The 21321-nt window shown below is 38.8% G+C and overlaps 2 protein-coding genes across 3 annotated transcripts in view; one reads left to right on the top strand and one right to left on the bottom strand.

The window, feature by feature from the left end:
• Positions 1–21321, bottom strand: part of KCNIP1 (potassium voltage-gated channel interacting protein 1) — a 456219-nt gene that overhangs the window by 411081 nt on the left and 23817 nt on the right. The gene's annotated exons all lie outside the window — the stretch shown is intronic.
• KCNMB1 (potassium calcium-activated channel subfamily M regulatory beta subunit 1) lies at positions 606–10438 on the top strand. Its single transcript, XM_076349833.1, has 4 exons — positions 606–770; positions 6733–6902; positions 7644–7839; positions 9825–10438. The coding sequence occupies exons 2-4, from the start codon at positions 6766–6768 to the stop codon at positions 10092–10094; spliced, it is 603 nt and encodes a 200-aa protein (XP_076205948.1). The 5' UTR covers positions 606–770; positions 6733–6765; the 3' UTR covers positions 10095–10438.

Raw genomic sequence — 21321 nt, 5'->3', positions numbered from 1 at the left:
TTATTTCAGTTCCTTTAGTCTCCCAATAAAAGAGTTTCCCTCTCTAAAAAAAAAAAAAAAAAAAAAAAATTATTTTAGCTCTTCTCTGAAACTCTGTGCTAGGAGTCATCTGTTTATATGTCCCAGAAGCAGGCTTGGCTTTTTGGCTAGAGGAACATGCTGGACACTCGTATATCTATGGCATGATGGTTCCTTTGTTCTTGTCTATAGGGGTCTGATGTACAGTTAATGTTTTAGCATCTGTTGCATCCGAACTGACCAAAACTAGTGGCAACAAAGCATTCAGACAGAGCTGTTAATAGCTTAGGTATTAAGAATTAAGAATCAGCACCACTGGTCATTGATACAGTCAATTCCTTAAATCTTACTCAAAAGACCTATCGGATTTCTAAATTAACAAGCTGTACAAAAGGTGTAGGACCATAGCTTAAGACAAATTTACTGGTATACATGGTAAAGGGGCCCTAGGGAATGAGAAAATTCAGTCTCTACAGCTGTAGCTGGTCTTAGTATTGTGGCTTCCTGTTTTCAGCAATTAATCTCAAAAAGGACAGTGCTCTTTCATACCTTACCATTTATGGTTACAGAAAGCTTCGTAATAGGGGAACTAAGCTAGGAGTTCAGCCACAGCAAAGCAAACCCAGAGAAGTACAGGAAAGGAAAAAAAATAATAATAAAAATCCCTTTCAGCTCTAAGTTCCACTACTATCCCAAGTCTGTCAGGTAACAGAAGTTTTTTCATCAGAGAAAGAAGCATTTCATCAAAAACAGTAAGTATATTTCTAAGCAACCGGTTTTCCTTGGGAGCATGCAATAGCTTTGGGTTTTGAGAAGTACAGTGTTTTTGGAAGCAACAATCTTTCTAAATCTGCAGCACTATGGAGGACAGCCCAGGTAGCCCACATGCTACAGAAAAGTTAAGTTGTTCTCTCTTTTGTAACTGGAATCAATCTGATAATTCTCCACAGTTATTAGCAAAGGTAATGGTAATATTTTCACAAACAACAGAATCTTAGGAGTCTGCAGCCCATATGAAATCACAGCTTTTATTCATTTTAATGATAATACACCTTTACTCTTAGGCATTTCATGGCTTTGGGTGTTCAGCATTCTTTTAGAGGCTGTGCTTGTCTACCTCCAATTAAGTTAAGAAGGAACCAGGCTCTTGAACTCTTTCAGGCTTCCCTGATATCTACTCTTAAATTGATTCATTCTGTGCAGCCCTGTACTGCACAGAATCCAAAAGAAGCACTCTAGAAAAAACTTAAGAACTGCTGAACTGAACAAGTAACTTTTCTTTTTTTTTTTTTTTTTTTTTTTTTTTAAGAACCACCAGGTTTAAAAGCTAACTCTTAAACAACTGCATAGGTTTTTAAACAAAAAAGCTAACTTCTTCAATTCACTCTAGTCTCACATCAGGTAATCAGTTCATTAATAAAGCAAAATGATACAGCATATTCATAAAATAAATGTAGTTGTATCATGTTACACAGTCAAAATATTGCTGCTTCAGGTTTCCAAGACAGCTGCATGAGTACATGGCAGAATCTTTTTTCCTGTGCACATTTCCATTGAGGTTCAGCATCACCTTATTCTGTAACACACACAGTATTGTAGTCCCAGATGCACAGAATGCTTTTTAGGTAATGGGTTCTTATCAATTTGCAATGAATAAAATCGGTGTTCCCTGGCCCCAGCACCCCTGGCAACAGCAGACTGCTACCAGCAAGAAATGCATATAAATGCTGGAGTAAGAAATGGAGGGCGGGGAGAGAGGAAGCAAGTGCCAACACAAATGTAGGTTTGAGTTCAGGCCTGTTGTCTGGGGTGTAAGTGGTGGGGCAGTAGATGAGAAAAGGATGAAGGCAGGATTGAAACAGAAAGGAAGAAGAATCTAAGCAGCGTTAAAATACTCATGGCAACACGTAGGCAAGTGTGAGTGATAAAACTAATTCTAGGCAGAGACAGTAGTAAATATGTAAGCTGTGCAGCTCTGCCACAGTAGCATAACCAGTACAGAGCTCATATTTACAGATCTAAAACTTACGATTGCCTTCTGTTTCCCACACAAAGTACTTGGCCAATAAACTGGCAACAAATACTATGCTCCTCTTATGCACCCAGCAGAGCCAGCAATTTTTATGTTGTCCACAGAAAGTGTTTTGAGAATAAAACAAGGTGACTAAAGTGGCACTTGACAGGAGAAAGCAATGGCAATTTTGTATGCAGAGGCAGTAGAGACCAAAGGGTCCAGTCTTGTTTAAAAACTCTTCATTGCTTTAGAGATGCAGATGACTTGCATCACTCTTCTTGGTGTGATGTAGTATTAGCACTTGATGCTCATTTGAAAGCAATACATAAATGCTCACTGAAAATTCACCATATGGTGTAGGATAAACCAGCTCAAAAAATGACTAGCTTGCTGTTAATGTTTATTCCAAACTTAAATTTGAGAGAAGGATTTAGCACCCTTTCTTCAGCAGGCGAGCAAGATGAATTCATCAGTGCTACCAATACTGCCATACCCAAGTTAAGAGCAGCCTGGAATAGCTCGAGAGAGAGTTCCCATCCAAACTCATGGAGGTCACAGCACTGGAAGCTCCTCAAGAGATGGGGGAGGAGGAGGCAGAGACTTCCCACTGAGTGACAAAGATGTCTACTGATCAAAACAGGGGACTCTATTCTCAACCTGAGCAGATGGCATCCCTAGGATTATCACCAGCAGCTGTCAATGCAGTGATTATACATTGAAATTGCACAGCTAATGTACTGTATAATTTAACTAGACTGAAGAAGATTAGGGAGAGGGAACATTATGAAAAGATTTGGAGCTTATATTTTCCTAATAATTATGGAGGCATCCCACAATCTTCAGTGCAAAAGATACATTTAGATTTGCTCTTGAAGGCCGGACTAAAACCCATGTTATACACTTCAACATCTTCCAATTCAAATACGCTCAGAGACTTCCTGGGCCAATCAAGTCCTCTGCAGTGCTTCATTTTTCAAAGATTTAATGAGTTTGTCAGAGGAAACACTTAATTAGCTCCTTCAACATTCCTCCTTATACATTGACAGAGCTAGGAGACGGAAGAGAAGAATTTTTAATCTGAAAAAAATTAACCTTTTAAACAATGGGGAAATTCAAATAAATATGTTTTTCTACATGCATACAGTATTCCTTTGTCTTGAGAAAATGCAGGATTTTCAGCACAAAAACATAAGAATATTGATGTATGAAAGGAAAAAATAATGAACATGGGGTTTCCTTCACTGACTTGAGTTTCCTCTTAAATTATTCTGCAGTTGCCTGCTGGGGTTAAACCATGACATGCATGAAATAGTGTTACAGATTTTTCTGGTCATCTAAATTTTAAAGCATAAAAAAATGCAGCAGGAAATATATATTTCAGTTTTAGGGACCACATTTACAACTAATCTGGTGCAGCAACACAACAGTGACACGAGCACCTCTAATTTACACTGGCTGAAGGCCTAGCCAGTTATTTTTTATGTTTATAGAAGCACTCGGTGGGATATTTTTAGACCAATCTTTCTTGTTAACATTCTCTGCATAATTCATATGTCCTTATTCTCTTTGGGGCGGAGCAGACATCCGAACTGGGGGAGCAAAGGCAAACAGGATCACTCAGCAGCCCATGCAGAGAGCCGGGGTCAGGCAGCCCAGCTGGTGTCAGGATAGGGAACAACACTGCACATAATGCTTGGAAAACCTCTTGGCCACTTGTGAAAATTTCCAATTTATACAAATGAATTCTTTGTGTGTCTTAAAGAGGCAGTCTGCAGTTTAAAGTTACTAAGAAGTATGAGCTTACTGGTACTTCTGCTGCATATGTGGCTGACATTCAAGCAGACTGATGGGGCAATTACATTTCTTATTAATTCTTTGCTTAGTAGTCCCACAGTTCTTGTTTTCCATATAACAAGGGGTCTGATTACCCCACTATTTCTCAGCATAACTAGGACAGCTATGTAAACATTATGGTTCATCTAAAACTCAAGAGATTAACAGCACTAAGCCACTAAAAGTTTTCCACGAGTCATGGTGGCAGTACCAATCTTTCACTTTTTCATTTTCCCACAGAACAAATTAAGGATTAATCACTGTTACTTCATGTAAGAATTTCTTGCTAGCAATACAGGTTTTCACTTGTTTATCATTAGCTTCCCACTGTGTTATGAGGAACTGCCACTCAGGTACCACTTGGTCTCAGGGCTCATGCTCCAGGACCGATGATGTTCCTTTATTCCATTTTGCCCTCTGACCAAGCTGCACAATAGGTAAAGGAGAGTCAGTTTAATATCAATTGGTCTTAAGGTGCTGTGTTGTACAGTGTTCCAATACTTTAAATGTTTTGGAATTCTTTGTTTTTTGAAAATGATATTTCCACTTTTCCCACACAGAACTAAAAGAAACGACAGAAGTTTCCAAGGAACAGTCACTACCGACATTTACCCAAGTTTCCTTGTGGGGGACACGTGCCTCTGTGCATGGTTTTACAGAAGCATGCAGGCACGGCACGAGCACGCTGACAGTGCTTGATGCCAGATGTTCTATTTATAGCCCCATAGACCAAGAAAAACACAATACAGCCTTATTTAAGCTTATTAGCTCATATTCTGTATTAAACTCAAATGCCAGTAAGCAGCTAAGGTTCATCTTACGACAATTTCCAATTTAAGATGCTTCTTACAATGCCAGTGAATTGTACACGATCATTAGAAAAAACAATTCCCCTCAAAATGCTGTATGCAAAATTCACAGTGGATACTGAAGTTTTATTTAAAGTGGAATTAAATATGGAACTGGACAAAACTCAGTATTCCAAAAACAGTAACTCTTTTGTTCCTAGGGACACCTCAGAACAGCCTTTCATTTTGATATTATGTACTAGCAACTTTAAAATATATACTTAAAAAATTCCGTAACTAGCCCCGAGTTATGCTAAATGACCAAAGCTGTTTTACTGTCCATAGACTTCTATATTTTTATTGTTAATAACACTAACATTCAGGTGTTATAGTAGTTTAAAACCAGTAGCATTTCAATGTTCAAATACTTCTTTCCTTTGATCATTAAACAGTCAAAGTAAGGCACTTTTACCAGTGAAAAACAGAACTAATAGGAAAGAAAGCAACATTCAGATTATATTCACATTCATTCTTTCAAGAGCTGATGGTGTCTTTATCTTGTCTGTCACCAAACTCGGTGTTGTCCCCTGCCCCCAGTAACACTTCACAGCTCTGCCAGTCTGGGGCAGCCGGGAGACCATCTACTCATGGTTAACCTGAAAAGCCCATTTTCTAACTTTGGCTTGTGCTTGTCTTAACTGTATATAAACTTAAGTCTTGGTATTTGCTCCATTGCTTAGCTGAAGACAGGTGGATTTAGGCAGGGATCACACTATCCTGAAGGCCAGCCGGTAAGGATACACACTACATAGTTGCACACACCTGAAGCTGAAATCCTGACAATGCACCAGCTACTGCATGAAGCGGTACACCGTTGTCTTGCACATGGGGACAGGACTGAAACCTGTTTCGGCACGTACGTAATATATTTTCCTTTTCTCCTTCTGCTCTTTCCTCCCTTTCTCCCAAAAAAATCCACACAAATCTTGCCAGTCTCATTATTTGCCATAACTATGGCTTGCACCATGTTTTCATGAAAAAACAAACCCCCACAAACCTTCAGTTACAGCTGTCAGTGCAACAGATACTGGTGATGGGTTGAACTCTCAGTGACTGTTAAGGCTCGTTTATATATTAATCCTATACATCAGTCATACTGATTTAACAGCATATGGATTCACAGCAATTATTTTCAGATTCTCTTCATCAAAGCATTAGCAAGATAATTTAAAATGCTATTTGGCAAGGGAGTTGGGGGGGAAATGCCAGTTGCTCCCGAGCTCAGGTTCAGACAGCTCTGCCTAAGAGTTCCCCTGGTGTTACACCAACACCAGCACTTCACGGTTTACACTCTCCCGCTAGTGCCAGCGGTGGTCCTGACCTGGTGCTTGTGGTGAAACAATAGCAGTTTTAACTGCTGTGTTTTCTAATCCTGTTCAATTGTGTTTGGTGGCATCATACTACTTCTGCCCAGAAAACACAGCTTTTCTCCGCTATTTGATTGGACATCAAGTTTTGAGCATCCCCAAATGGGCAAGGCCAAACAACAAACATGCAGAAGTTGGAATCGGGCACCTCAAAAGTTAAATTTTAAATTATTTCAGCTCTTTTGAAATAAGACAACCACATTTCAGACTAATGCAGAAGAAAAGGCATAACGTAAAAAGGATTCTACTTTGGGAGGATTTTCCCTTCACGCGGCCTTTACCAATACACCACACAATATCTCTCACTTCAGAGAAGAAGCAACATAAAATAGACTGAATTAAGGCTGAGGACAATTGGGCTGTTAACAGAACTCTCCCCAAAAGTAATCAGGTTTTCCTACCCCATCTCCTAGCCTCCCCACACACACACACTTTTTAAAGTACTATATGGTAAATATCAGAAAGTGAAAAAGAAGTCTACTGATAACAAAAAATACAGTAACTTTTTTTTTTTAAATTCTAGTTTTTGCAAAAGTGGGACTGTTCCTCCATGGGATACATTATAGTTCAGAAACTTGTTACACAACTGTGATACCTGTAGCAAATCCTAGTCATGTTTTCCCTCTCCTTTCTGTATTTTATTTTATACCAGAAAGAGATTGTTCAGATTTCACAACTCTAAATCATGTTGGGAAAAAAGTTGGTGACTGCACAGAAGCGAGGGGAGACAAGAGCCCTGTGCCTGGGATTGGGAATGGTCACGTGCTCCATGATGATGTACTTTTTTATTGGAATCACCATTGTGCCATTCTACACTAAAAGGTAATAACAGTCACTTGTTTATGAATACCAAGCTATTTCTTTTTCCTGTCAAATACAATTATTAAAACAGTGCCAAAATATGTTAGTACCTTGTACAATAAATAAACAATACGTTCTTGAAGAGCTCATAAGAATTTAAGACAAAAAAAGAGAAAGAAAATGTGAGCTAAGAAATCATCAGGCATTTACAGGTAAGTACAAGAAAGAGACAAAATCCTGCAAATTCATGCAAAAGGTCCATGTAATAAAGAGATGGCGGGGAGGGGGCGGGTGGTGGAAACATGGGAACTGATCTGAGTTCTGAGAATTAGTGAATGAAATTAGTCAAAATATTTCTGAGAGATCAAAAGCTCCACTATGCTCAGCCAGATTTCAAATAATAAGGTCAAGCTTTACCAGTGTAGTGTACTTCCAAATATTTACTACCAAGCATTAAAATCCATAGCAATTTTTCTTTCTTGAATAACATTTGAAGCTGATTACAGATGGGGTTAGAATCTGACTTCAAACCACAGAATGCGTAATAAACAACAACAAAAAAAGCTTTCCTGCACTGCTTTCCTATGGCCGCCCTTCACCAGGCACAGCCATTGATTTGGGGTGGGCAAAGTGGACCACAGCAGGATTGAGGAGCCATGAACTCTACCCATGCCACCACCCACAGATGCCTCTCCAGCATGCGACTCATAACAGACACTGTTAACGCATTTAAAAGCAATACCTTTTGGTTTGTTTTTGTAGTGTTTGGACAACAGAAACTATGTGCAAGGTACTCAAAGCCAACATCAAGGACAAAGTTCTCTGCCCAAACAGCGAAGGCTCAGAGGAGGAGGATATCTTTCCCTATCCCTGTCTACAGGTGTGGGTGAATCTGACAGCCTCAGGACAAGAGGTTATGCTGTATCAGACTGAAGATACACTGGAAACAAATCCTAAGGTACTTGCAACACCAACTGAATAAGTGCTCTCTGCTGCTATCTAACACCTTTGAGGAAAAGGGGTGATTGTTTTTAAACCAAGCAGCAGAGTTAGAGTAGGGGTTGTTCATCTTTTACATGTTAATGTCTGTGCTTAGACCAAGGCATTTTTAAAATATTCCAGAAATTACACAGTTTTAGATTTTGTTTTAAACATTACATCAAACATTAAGTTAATACTCATTAAGCAATCACACCAACTAAACATGAATATTTAACATTTATGAACATTTAAAAATATGTAAATCTCTGAGTTGAAGACCAATGGTAAGAAATAGTTTATAAGCTGTGGCTTGTTCAGTTGGTTGTTGAATTATCACAGGAGAGACCTGAAGTTAAAACGGTCCTAAGTAAGAGCACAAATCCCAATTTTACTTCCATTTTAGGTGTGTGATATGAAGCAGGGAATAAAGAAAGCAGGGAAAGGGGAAAATGAGGGTACTGTTGGGAACATGCTGCACATCTTAGACAAAAAGGAGAAACAAATCAGTAATTTTGGAAGACAATCAACCAGAAAACTCATGTGTCTTTGGTCTGCAGCTGTTTCTGGCAGGCATGGCAGCAGAAACCTGGACTCATGGAGAAGGCAGTCGATCGTTTTAGGGATCTCTTCCCCAGTGGAGGAGCACAGACCATGCGTGGGACAGAAATGTGGGTGCACAGTATTCATTTGGCTTTAGAGATGTGGGAAAGACTGGGGAAGGGGAAAGAGTAGGGTGTTATCCCTTTGTTTCTGCCAGTGTTTCTGCTTGGGAATCAGCAAAGAGCTCAACATTTTTAGGCTTGCTCCCTCAACAACCAGAAGCGCTCCTACAGGTTCACTGTCCCAAGGAAGGTCAGGTTCAGTTCAGTTCCAAAACCACAAGTATTTCAGAGGTCTTATTCCAGCTCAACACTCCCTAAGGGGACAAAAAGTGAAATTCAGATCTCGGATGCCCAAGACTGAAACACTTCCAGAATCCAAAATAAACATGCTCAGACTACAAGTGCTCATCTTCTTAAAGGAATTATGTAGATTAGAGTTTCACACAGTGCAAACCTGATAGCATAAAACACTTAAGCTGAAGAGAATTTTGCTAGCTAATGCCTATCTTTATAGTGACTATCTCAGCAAAAGCTACATACAATGAAATAGCAAAGCAGAAATTATCCACTGTAGACTGAAACAAGAGTCTTGTTCACTGCAAGAGGAGGTGATTTGCTGATTCCCTATCATTTGCATTGCTGCAAGTACAAGCCTTCAGGTCAGGAACCATCCCCTTTCTGCCTTGGCCAGTTTCCAGCTTAAGACACCTGAGCATTATTATGTATGCAAAATAATATGGCAGAAAAGAAAGTGTTATGAACAACAACAACAACAAAAATTAGTCCTTCAAAGTCTAATAGTATTTCCACTGAAGACTAAATAACTTTGCGTTATTACTACAGGTCAAAATAGTTCTGTGTTATGAGGACAAGTAGGAAGCCTCCAACAGCTGTGCTTTCCTCTTATTTGTCTACAAGTTACAGCCAGAGGTGCACAGTGAAGCAACTTCATTTTCCTGCACACTGACAAGCCAGTTCTGAATTTCCACACAGCTAACACATTTCTGCTGTGGTGGTGCCAAGAAGCTCTATTAGGAATCCGAGCTTGGCACTGTAATAATAAAGTGACAGTCCCAAAGACTGCAGTTTTATTTCAAGCACTTATGTATTATTGGTTTCCAACAACATTGCTCCAACCTGTAAATCTGCAGACTGAGGGCATAGACACACTGACAGAAACACAGGGAAGCATAGCAAATGTGTTATGGACATAAGGAAACCAGGACTATCTCCAGGGATGTTAGCCAAACGACAGAAGATTTTGTCAGTACTAGCACGTTTGTTTTACTCAATCTGACTTAACTACAAACCCTGCATTAGAGTATCTGTTATAATGAATGACCTTGCTTTCTTATTCCAGTGCTCGTATGTCCCAGGCAAGTTGGAGAACTCTAAAGAAGTTAAAGCACGAATAGAAACAATTGCAAGCAATTTCAAAAAATACCAGACTTTCCCATGCTACTATGACCCAGGAGGAACGCAGACCAATGTCATTTTAAGCAGACTTTATCCCCCAAAAGGCCTCCTCTTTGCTTTCCTTTGGCCTACACTCATGTTTACTGGTGGATGTCTGATTATTGTTCTGGTAAAAATTAGCCAGTATGTTTCCGTTCTTTCTGCTTGGCAGTAGAAAATAAATATCTAGCATAGATTGTTGCAAGATATTAAAAGGTCCTTTGTTCTGCCTGTCTTTATCTGCATTTTGTGACTTTTAATATACCGAGTGTCAATCCAAGGGCAGGCATTCCAGAAAACTGAATGGCACCCACTATGGATGGTAGTCCATTACATGAGGACAAAATATGAAATTTATGAGATATTTGCAGGCATTCCTGGGAATCAGAGCACAGACTGAGTTACTATCTATTGTTTCCTTGGGTTTTCTGAGGTACAGTTACTTCATAGAGCTACAATTCAATTTTACTACTACACTCTTGTTCCACATTTTAGACAGACACCTAATTTTCTGTCTGGTTGAGACCAGTTGGCACCAGATCCATATACATCATTACAGGCAGACACACCCTTTATATACTTCATTACCGATACAGTATGTATTCACGGCATACTCTTCATGTCTGTTGAGAAAAGAAGTTTTGTTATGGTCCAGAGAGATATTTGTTATTGTGGATCTCTCTGCTTTTGGGAAAGGGGAGGGGGAAAACCACCCAAAAACAAAATATACACACACAGACATTACAGAGTTCACACTCTAAACATCTAACACCAATTGTATATAATGAAATATATCCATAAAGTATAGGGTATGGTAAAGAAGCTTATATTAGAAGTACATTTTTGTATTTAACTCAAATCATAGCTTTGCTTTACTTTGAAACAAGTGTACCACTCAAGGAAGGCTACCTGCCTGCCATTTGCATATATTATAAAACTCTTCAGGAAAGGAAGTCACGATATAAAGAATATGATTATGTAGTAGAAAACATCCATGATGTCTTACTAAATACAGTAATTGAACATAACCACAGAAGTTTGCATGCTTAGCACAAAGATATTTCAGAATAGAGACATGTTTATTTCTAGCACCAAGACTCTTAGGAATGCTCCGATGCACATATAGACACATTTTCTGTTCTCTGAAAATAACTCTGTTTCTCTCAGCCAATTTTCAAATTGCTACTGGACACAGGAGGAACATAAGATACTTCCTGCATGCTGTATTTGACTGGCACTTAGGACAAAACTAGTCCAAGCTTTTTTTTTATCACACAGCTGATGAATTACATAGCAGGTATCATTCACAGGGAAATTTCAGGGCTTAGATACAAATTTAGATTCATTAAATTGTAGTGGAAAAAAGTTATTCTCATCAATGTGGTACAATTCTCTATTGTTTATTGTAAAAAAGAGGAAGGCTGAAATATTAACTCATTATGTGCATTTTCCCACATTACTAATGAAACAGTGTCAGAATTTGCTTTTCATCATGATCAGCAAATCAAAATTAGACCAGGATAGCACAAAAAAGCAGTTACTAACATCAGCAACACTTGTTCAACATGCAACCTAATACCTGTTGAAGCTAATGCACTGTACTGGTACCAAAAGAGGTGAACAAGCTAGCTGTAAATAAACAGAGACGTTTATTTACTAGGCTCTTTGAAAGCTTTATTCCAAATCTTGCTTTTCAGCAGTTTAAAAAGAGTATCTAGTTTGCAAACTAGAACTTGCTCATGACTACTCTACACTCAGTCCAGCAAATCAGTAGTTCCCACCCACCTTGCTCCCTCTCAGTTCAGCAGAGGTGAATGAAGGTTGGATGTTGTTGTTCCTTCTAATGGTAGTCCTCGCTGCCGCATTCACTCATGAGTCAGTAACTTGCCTCTGAAGAGCAGAAGCTCTTGATCTTGCTGAGCTCAGAACTCAGCATGAAATGCAAAGACCAAGAGCTCCTGCTTCTGACTTCCACCTTGGCTTCCCAAGACCACCCCCTAAAGCCACATCCTCTTCACATCCCTGCTCATAGTTATCCCTGATAGCAGTAGATGAAAATTTATTGGGAGTGCAAGCTTTGTTTCCAGATTTACCTCTACCAAAAATAAAGCGAGTCAATTATTACATGAAAACAGTTATTTCCCTCCAATGTGTACATGGGAAATGTACATTGCAAGTATATGAAGAAACACACAAATTTTGTTCTTCAATAAAGTAGCATTTCCTATTTAGGCAGGAGATATTCCAAATGAAAACAGCCAGTGCAGGGGAGAAACCACACACAAATGAGGAAACTCCATTGTTTTGGACTCTTGCCAAACTCAACTTCCTCTTTTGCCCAAATGAAACGGGGGATTTAAATGCAAAAAGCCAAATATTCTAAGGTAGAATACAAACACATAAAACATATAGGCACCACAGAAGTCTTTTCTTGTTTTTAAATAATGCTTTGCCCATGTACACAGTGCTGGTTATTTTCTACAGTGCTGAGAAAGTTTAATGTTATAGATATTCTTTTTCCTTCACATTTTCAGTGTCTTTTAAGTCGAAACTAAGCATTTTAACAGTATGCCAGGTTGCTGAATTACTATTGAACTTTTGTAAACATTTTTCAATTCTTTTTCCATCTGCAAAAGTTGTAATTCACTAGAGTGAAGTTTTAATAACACTCTCTATGCTTCTTACAGCAGCACACAAGGAAGCTATATAGCCTTTAGGGGGTTTTGTTTGGTTGGAGTTTTTTTAGTATTATTGGATTATACCATCAAGTATACAATAAATCTGATAAGTAAAATGCTATTTTTCTGAGATCCAGGAAAACACTTCCCTTGAGAAGTGCTTCAATACAAGCAGTGACCATTGCAGTGACAGATGTACACAACTCACTTTCTCAAGGCAGAGTAAATGATCAAGGTATACATTACAGCATGAAAACTCCTGCCAGGGGAAGAGAAGTGGCAGTACAAGCAGCTGGAGATTAAATTCATACTTGAAATCTGACTACAAATAGCTTTCACCAGCATTGATGCTTAGACCACAGTAATAGTGCTTGAGTCGACTGGAACATACTTTAGTTGTGCAGACCCTTTATATGTCTATATGAATAATATTGTTTTGCTGAAACTATTAGAAGTCCTATTTTTCAAGTGCTGGGCACACACTCTCAGGAGTAGTTTTTCTTCTTGATGCCAAATAAGGCTTGGACATGGTGATTCTACTGTTGGAAGATGGAAAAGAACAAAAACTCCAGCACTATTCTTGAGGGACCTAGTATTTCTCCTAGGAAAAACAAAAACAAACCCCCACCAAAAAACAACCCATGATTGCAAAAGGTTGTAAAGTGAAGCTTATCCCATAAAAGGGGAGCTATTTTTCTGGATGAGGTAGATTCAGCTTTCATCAGCTTTTAATAAGACCACCTTTCTCCAACTTTGACAAGGCAGCAACAATGGCAGCTTAAGAGGAACCTATGGGACACCGATTGACTAAGAAGCCACCCGTGAGTCACCAGCATGTTCTTAATGTACATAAACAATAGCAGGTACCTTCTGGCTACTTCTGACAATTTTGATTTAAATATTCTGCTAACTGGTGCTATTTTTGTTACCTGATGCTCAAAGCATCAACAGGACAGTTAACATAGAGAAGACTCTGGTCCCCAAAGATTCCTTCCTCATTGCATAAACCCACTGCACTTGACAACAAGATACCTTCCAACTGAGTAACCGGTACTTTGTTCTTAGTTTTTGGTTGGTTTGGAGTTTTTTTTGTTTTGTGGTGTTTTGTTTTTTAATAAGGAAATGAAGAAAAACTTAACAAAACCAATTTGGGGTCTCTAGACTATTTACTACTCAGAAGCCACACAAAACAATTCAGATATTTTACTTCTGGAAATTTCCATAACAGAAAAAAATAGCATTTAGGGTTAGCTGGATGACTCCGAATTTACAAGCTGGCTTGAAGTTAGAAAAGATTTTAATACAGGAAAAATAATGATAAGTATTGGAGGTGGTTATCCTTTGTTCACAATAAAAAGGGTTGGTGGCTGGCACAAAGGCTGTAGGCCAGCCATACAAACCCCATGCAGGAAACAAGTTTGACGTATAAGCACATAGCTGTTCTTGGTCAGAAGGCGAAATTGGGAATCATCTCCAAAGTTCCTCAGGAGCTCGAGGGCACAAGGGGAACACCAGAGGATCTGCAGAGCATACTGCTCTTTTTCCCCCCCTAAGTTATTTGTAAATGGTAAAAATGCTAAGAATACATGTAGGGTTTTTTTTGTTGTTGTTTAGTTCTCCTGGAGCAAGCTTTCTTTTACTGTGCTGCTATAAGACGTGTCGGGTTTGATGAATATAAGTTATACTGGGGAGTTGCAATATTAGATGTTTTTCTCCTTGTTGACCCCAATTCTCCACACTTTCAAGAGCATTAACATAAAGGAAAAAGATAGCAAAGATCAGACAGAGGTGGCTATACTCAACTTCCACATAAAATAGTCAGTGAAATACAGATTAAAGAAAGCGTCTATTTATTATTATGCTTCACTAGAAGAAATAGCAATGGAAAAAATCTTGTCAACGTTGAAGGACTGACAAGCTGTTCTTTCAAAGCTTCCTAAAAATACCTATACGTCTCTTAAGTAGATACAAGTAGTCTCATTACACCCTGCATTTCGTTCCCTAGAAGTGTTATATGACATTTGCACAGAAATTAAGCTGTCATATGGGTAAAAACATTCAAACACTGCCATACCCAAACCAGCATAGGTATGTTCCCCTTTTCTCTTTGATCACATACCTCTAATAAATCCAAAAATGTGATGTTATCTTTGCTAGATATGCGTTACTGCAATTGCCTTATCTAGGAAAACCAACTTTTTTAAGATGTACTTTCTACTTCTTACCTCTTATAATTCTAGGCAGATTTTCAGAAAGTCTCAACATGCTGAACAAGTTATTGTGTATTCAGCAGCAAGTGCAAGTAAGGAGAGCACCTGAAAATAATTCAACTTTAGTAAAAAGGTAACACAAGATTAATATTACAGATGGGGGGCAGGGGAGAGAGTTGTTTGTAAGGGTGCATCTCTTCAGTAAATATTTTTGCCACACTTGGAACAAGACAACCTGAATGAAGTAAATATAGGCTGTTTAGTCCAATCAAACTTAAGGCCATTCTTATATAAACTCTTTGAATAGTCTTTAAATAATTTCATTCATATGCTTTAAAGTCTAATGAGAGAGTACAACACATTAAAGAGGTGTCTCCAATAAAAGCTCAAAGATAGTGGTTGAGCAAAAAAATCATGTTTGATAGTTTGCTAAAAGCATGGCATAATTTTCTCTCTGCTGGAACTTTTAATAACCTTAGGGGGCACTTATGGGGGCACATTTTTGGCTCAGACGTGAGCCACATGTGTAAGCCGCTCAGTGCTGTGGCTCAGCATGCGGACACGCTTATTTGTAAAGTATAAAGAAATCTTGACTTCTTTTTGGAGACTACTCTTAATAATCACATGACCCCTAAGTCAACAGGGCTGTCAGCCTCAGCAGCCTGAAACCATAGGACCAGACTTTAAGCCTAGTTTACAGAAAATAATTACCACCTCTTGGCTCATGAAATAGTTGCAGTGAACAAATGCCTCCAATTAATTATTCTTAGGCTATATAGATTGACAGAAAGATGATGATTGGAGAGGCCTCAAAATTGAATTACCCTCTGATTTGTGGGGAGGAAATCCCCACAACCATGGCTGAATCTTGTATACCCAGAATAATGTGAAGACAGTCCCTACTGCAGCCTATAAAATACACAGCTAGGATGAAACAGATAAACGACGTGAGTAAATAAACTCATCTGGCCTGTCTAGAGTTTTGGCACCACAGTTGTTGCCCTTACTGCACTTTTTTTTTTTTTTTAAGATGATGTTCGACTTGTTACATAGAGGTACTGTTGTGTGAATAAATGTTTGCTACCTTTACTTAAACATACAGTTGTTTTTTTTCTATGATCCTGGAGCCAATAACAGGAGTAGGGGAACCAACATCTTTTTATCCGTATCTGTCAATGGTTGGAAAACCAGGGAGTTACAACTGCAAAACCTAGATGTTTAGCTAACCAAGAGAGACTTGAACTCCTAAAGGTGAGGGAATTGAGGTGATTCACTGCTGACAAAGAGATCACAGCAACACCTGATCAAGATTCCTCTTTCTCCAGCTCTGACCCCTTACCACATCAAACTTTTTTTCTTGGACTTGACATGAAGGAATAACTAGCCCTTTAAAGGAATACTTGCATGGTTGTTGGGCGGGTGGGGGGAGTGGTTTTTTTAAGCCTTCTGCATATACATATTTATCAGACAGACTGTGACAACAGAAATGAAACCTGTATAAAGAATTCTGTATCAAGCAATTCATTCAGAATACAGCATTGAGGCAGCTGCATAAAGATATACATTAATAGAAGCTTTAAAACAGCTTATAAGAGTTTTAGTCTGCCTTTGCACAGATAAAAATTTGAAAAGTCTCCATTGTTCCTTTTATAGCTACTGATGTTCCCCTCTATAGCCACTGAAATGGTTCTTCATGCCTCACTAGTGGACAGGAAATAATTCATTGCCTTCTCAGCTGCGTTCAGTAGAACAATGAAATAGCACCAATGAATAGAACTTTTAAAGGTGTTAAAATATGGTACAATCAAATTACCTGAACCTGAATAACATATCATTTACTCTTCAGAAGTACCATGTTAATGTGGAGACTCAACACACTATAAGCAAATTCAAGTACACCCCCATACCTCAAGAAAAGAATTTGGGGTTCTTTATGGTCAGGTAAAAGCACTGTCTATCGTTTGATTCTTGCCCAAAGAACTCCATACAAGCAAATAATTTAGACTGGCAGATTCAAGTCGTCCTGGCAGGACTGAGGTTATGAACCTATGCTGTTGTGCCCTGCCTGCACCCATAGAGCATTCTCAACTTCCCAATATTCTTGCAGTGTACTTTGGGGCAGATTAGCTGGCCTGAGAACAAGACAAAATTGCCCAACCAACTGTAATGGTTCCTGGCAGCTTCTATTCTGTGAAGTTGTAACAGTGCTGCACTCGTGAGTCTTTTCCAGAGCAGCAGAATATGCTGCCAATATCCCTCAATTAAACACTCGGCGCAAGCTAGGAACCGATTTATACAAGGTGGCTTTATTCTCCCCCAAAATTGCCACCCTAGGGGGCACTTGTGCATTTTCTGAACGAATACAGTTCTTTAAGTGTCCCCTATGGTCTGTGCTTTAAGCACAGGACCTCTTGGCTTTGGTCTTAGCATAGCAATGTGTATTAGAAGATTGGGTCTGCCACTGGAGATGAGGAAAGTGAAGTGAATTTTTGGCTCAGATGTGAGCCACATATGTAAGCTGCTCAATGCTGTGGCTCAGCCTGCAGCATCCTGAGGCATCAGCTCAGGAAAAGCCATCCCTTTTACAACACAGTGATGAGAAATAAGTGTCAACTGTGCTGTTACTGCTGATTTCAGCAGAAGCATCAGGTATTTAATTGATTCATAGCTGACTCATTGACTCAGTGGCAGCTTCAGGCCAGGGCTGCTGAGTGACACCTCATTTTTACCATAGGTCAAGGAGGCGTTGAATGCAGATGATCAAATTCCAGTCTTTGTCACATCTACCTCCCATAAGTCACATACTAAGTTGGGTTCAGAAAACCACAAAACTATTTGGTCTTTTTAATAGCTAAAACATCAGTTGCTTTTCCAGGGCATTTAAATATGCACTATATAACTAGCAATACAGAAACCTGCAAATAGAAGGGAGATGAGAGGAAGAGATACAGATTACACTGAACTGGTGAGACAGACCAAAACTGCAAACAGGATGTAAGGCAATGGAGTCAAGAAACTGTTGGGATAATATCACACTGTTAGTCTCATAAATGGCTTAATGTAAGAGGATAAAAACCAGATGCTTCACCAGTAGATATTACTACAGTGTAAGTTAATTAATGTAGAGTTAGCAACATGCTTGAGTTATGGACTGTGTTGAAATGCCAAAACATTATGAATTTGTTTCAGAATGACAGTTAATAGCTTTAAGCAAACTTGATAAAAAATCCCCAATATTTCAGTTAGTACTGAAGAATAGCTAAAACAGATTTAATGTCAGCAACAATACAACACCTGTATGACAAAACTGTTCTGTTTTGTTGGGGTTTTTTTCCAAGCATTCCCACACAACACTGTGCCTAGAAGCCAGCTGCTTTCAAATCATCAAAACATTTTGCCTGGACTAAAGAGCACATGAACGCTGTGGAGGTTCTGGAAATCTTCGGAAGAAATACAAGAACCATAGTCCTGACCAGAAAGGTCATGTAACACCTTCACCAATACACTGCAGTCTCAGAAATGTGCTCTCTCATGGATGAAAAAAAGTACTGCACAAATCTGTCAAAATGAAGGAGCCCAAAATGCAAATAAGAGATAGAAGAGTCTTTAAAAAAAGACAACAAAAATCATCAACTGACCAAGAAAAGCCCCCTACTATTGGTATTTGTAGGTGAGTGTTTTGGGAATGGACAGTTTAGGAGAGTTTAAAGCAAGTTGGGTTTTTTGTTGGTGGTGGCGGTTGCTTTGTTTTGTTTTTAAAGGAGAAAAAACAAAAACCAAAACCAAACCTTTCAGGCAAAGTGAGTCATAAAAATAAATATCACTTGTCACATAATAGACATTTCCAGTCACGTGCTGTGAAAGAAATCAGCAGGCCATCAGGACGACTGACACAGCCACAGCCTGCTCCTTGAGCGAGCCACAGCTGATGGTAGGCTGTAGGCTGGGTACCCTATGCACAAGAGGATCCAAATTCCAGATTGCACTGTGTAAACATGTGGTTGTCAGCATGGGACACCTAATAACTGAAGCTCTTACAGTCCCCAGCCACTTTAAAAAAATCCTAATAAATGCGGAGCTCCTGGAGTCTCACAGCCTCTTTAAAAGTTCAATGAATGGATCAATACAGGAAGTCTAGTGCCCAGCTGGCTCTTCACTGGAAAGCAGAATATTTTTTTTTAAGTTATGAATTAAAATCTACAGTAGCTGTTTTGGAACAAGGTTAACAACATGCTTGTTCCATTATTTTATATTCTGAAAATCAGCACTGTTTAGGTTCACGTTTGCACAGAATTTATCTACATGGAAATGAAGCAAATCACCCCTTCAGCTGACATTTAAAGTCTCTCAGATTTTATACAGCTTTAAAATATCAAGACTCTACAGGAAGGTAGTATAAAAAAAAAGTATGAAATTTAAAGACTCAAACTGATGACTTCATGATCACAAATCACAGCAGTGTACAGGAATATACTCATGCCTATTAAGATTAGAAAAATTATTTCTCAGAGGATAAAAATGAATTCAAAACAAGAAGAATCAACAGATAAAGTGTAATTCTGCTGCCCCTGTCTTCTCAACTCAACCTAATTCCATGTCAAAAGCAGACACTGGCACCTGATTGCAGTAGTCAGAAATACGAATTCAGAAATTAATAATTTATCTTACTGCCAAAAATGAAGGTACAAATCCCAGCTGTAAGAATTAATATAAGCTTTTTTTCAGCATTCAAGAGCTAAGTGACTGAAAGACACACAATTAATTCCATGAGATGATTCCCGTGTCTCTCACTGTGGTTGAAAGAAACAATTCCATACAGGAGACCAGTAGCATTTAGCTGTCTACATCTGCCTTATATTTCCTAGTAGCGGGAGATACAAGCAAAGCTGGTGCCTATCTAAGCTGCTACTGCAAAGCTGTTGTGCTTTTTCCCCAAGTCCTACCCATAGGGGAATATATTGTAACACTATCTAGAAGCAAGTTTGCAACAGAATGAGAACAGCTCAAAAACAGAACAAGATATTTATTTTGCTGGAAGTGGCACAGTTTAGGGTAAAAAAACCCAAACCAAACAACAACAAAAGAAACAACAAGGGGAAGAAAACCCCAACACCCCCAAACACAAAAAAACCCCAACAAAACCAAAACCATAAACCCACCAAAAACCTCACCAGATGCTCCACATAATCACTGACAAGCTGGGGACAAGGAAAGGTTAGGAAAAGAATGAAAAATATGAGTAAAATTATCACTAGTAAACTAATTCAATAAAAAGACTTTGGAAAGCTAGTTGTAAGAGCTCAGACATCACCAGCAGAAGGAAAAGCAATCTCTAACCTCCCTCCTGGAATACTACTAATTTTTGTATGATACTGAATATTAACACATGTTCTATAAAGTTGTACAGAGCTGTCATGCTCCCAATCCCAATTTCTGTCAATTTACCTCACCAACTGTAAAAAAACAGAGTCCCCAGCTGCATACACCTAACCAGAGCAATATATCACCACATTCAGCTGATAGTAGAGCATATTTAAATGGATTTTTTAAAATGGACTTTTAACAGCAATTTCCACTGTATGGTATTTCCTTACTTTGGTTATAAACTGTCAGGTACAGTAGTTTCAAAACAAAAACTAATAAAGCAGCACTGCATCTACTGTTTCCAACATTCCCACTAGGAAAGTTTTGATAATGAAAGCACAAGTAGGGGTTGGTTTTTTCCTTTGTTTTGTTGTGGGTTTTTATATCTTTGATTTTTGAAAAAACAAAGCTGACTAGCTGGGGGGGGGGGGGGGCAGGGGGGTGCTGCGTATTGTTTTTTGGGTGGGCAGAGAATAGTGACGAGGAAATAATTTCAAAATCGGCTCATCTCTCAAACAGTTGGGCTTTTTTCCATAATTTATTCTATTATCCTTCTGTTCAGGAAAGCTAGGCTGTTCGGCCTATACATTCTCTTTTCCCCACACCATGTCATGGATACAGTAATAGCTTTTCCCAAATTTCCCCCGTTCTCAGAAAAAAATTCTAACAGCTAAAAGATTGCACAGATTTAGGTCTCAATAGTGATTTTCATTAGGCACTATGAATTCAATCATGTCTGACATCTAAATATTTTTTAGCCATTGTTCACATCTGTGCTTCTCTTTCCCTGTGGCAATTAATTGTGTGAAACAAGTCACAAACTGTTTTTTGAAGGCTAAAGGAAGAATCAGCCATTACTTCAGCCCTGAGCCACGCAGCACTCATGATCCTTGTCTGTTGTCTTTCTCATTTCTAGTGTATTTTTAGAGTCTTTTATTGCCATCTCTTAAGTGCCTTGCCAGTTGTAATAACTCATTTTGCACCTTGGCCTTTCTGATCTTATCCCAACATGCTTCCACTATTTCATCTGTATTAGTCTCTTAGAGTGCTTATCTTCCCATACAATCAGGATCATTGCCTGCCCTTTCCAGCAGTGACCAGCTTTCTTAATATTATCTTCCCAGAAGACTACACATCAGCTTCCCAAGCC

Source organism: Aptenodytes patagonicus, chromosome 12 (assembly GCF_965638725.1).
Source record: "Aptenodytes patagonicus chromosome 12, bAptPat1.pri.cur, whole genome shotgun sequence".
NCBI lineage: Eukaryota > Metazoa > Chordata > Aves > Sphenisciformes > Spheniscidae > Aptenodytes > Aptenodytes patagonicus.
This window is presented reverse-complemented; position numbering and strand designations above follow the sequence as displayed.

Coding starts and splice junctions, on each gene's coding strand:
- KCNMB1 (XM_076349833.1), top strand. CDS start 6,766: ATGTTGGGAAAAAAGTTGGTGACTGCACAGAAGCGAGGGGAGACAAGA. Junction 6,903..7,643: donor GTGCCATTCTACACTAAAAG/GTAATAACAGTC, acceptor TTGTTTTTGTAG/TGTTTGGACAACAGAAACTA. Junction 7,840..9,824: donor CACTGGAAACAAATCCTAAG/GTACTTGCAACA, acceptor TTCTTATTCCAG/TGCTCGTATGTCCCAGGCAA.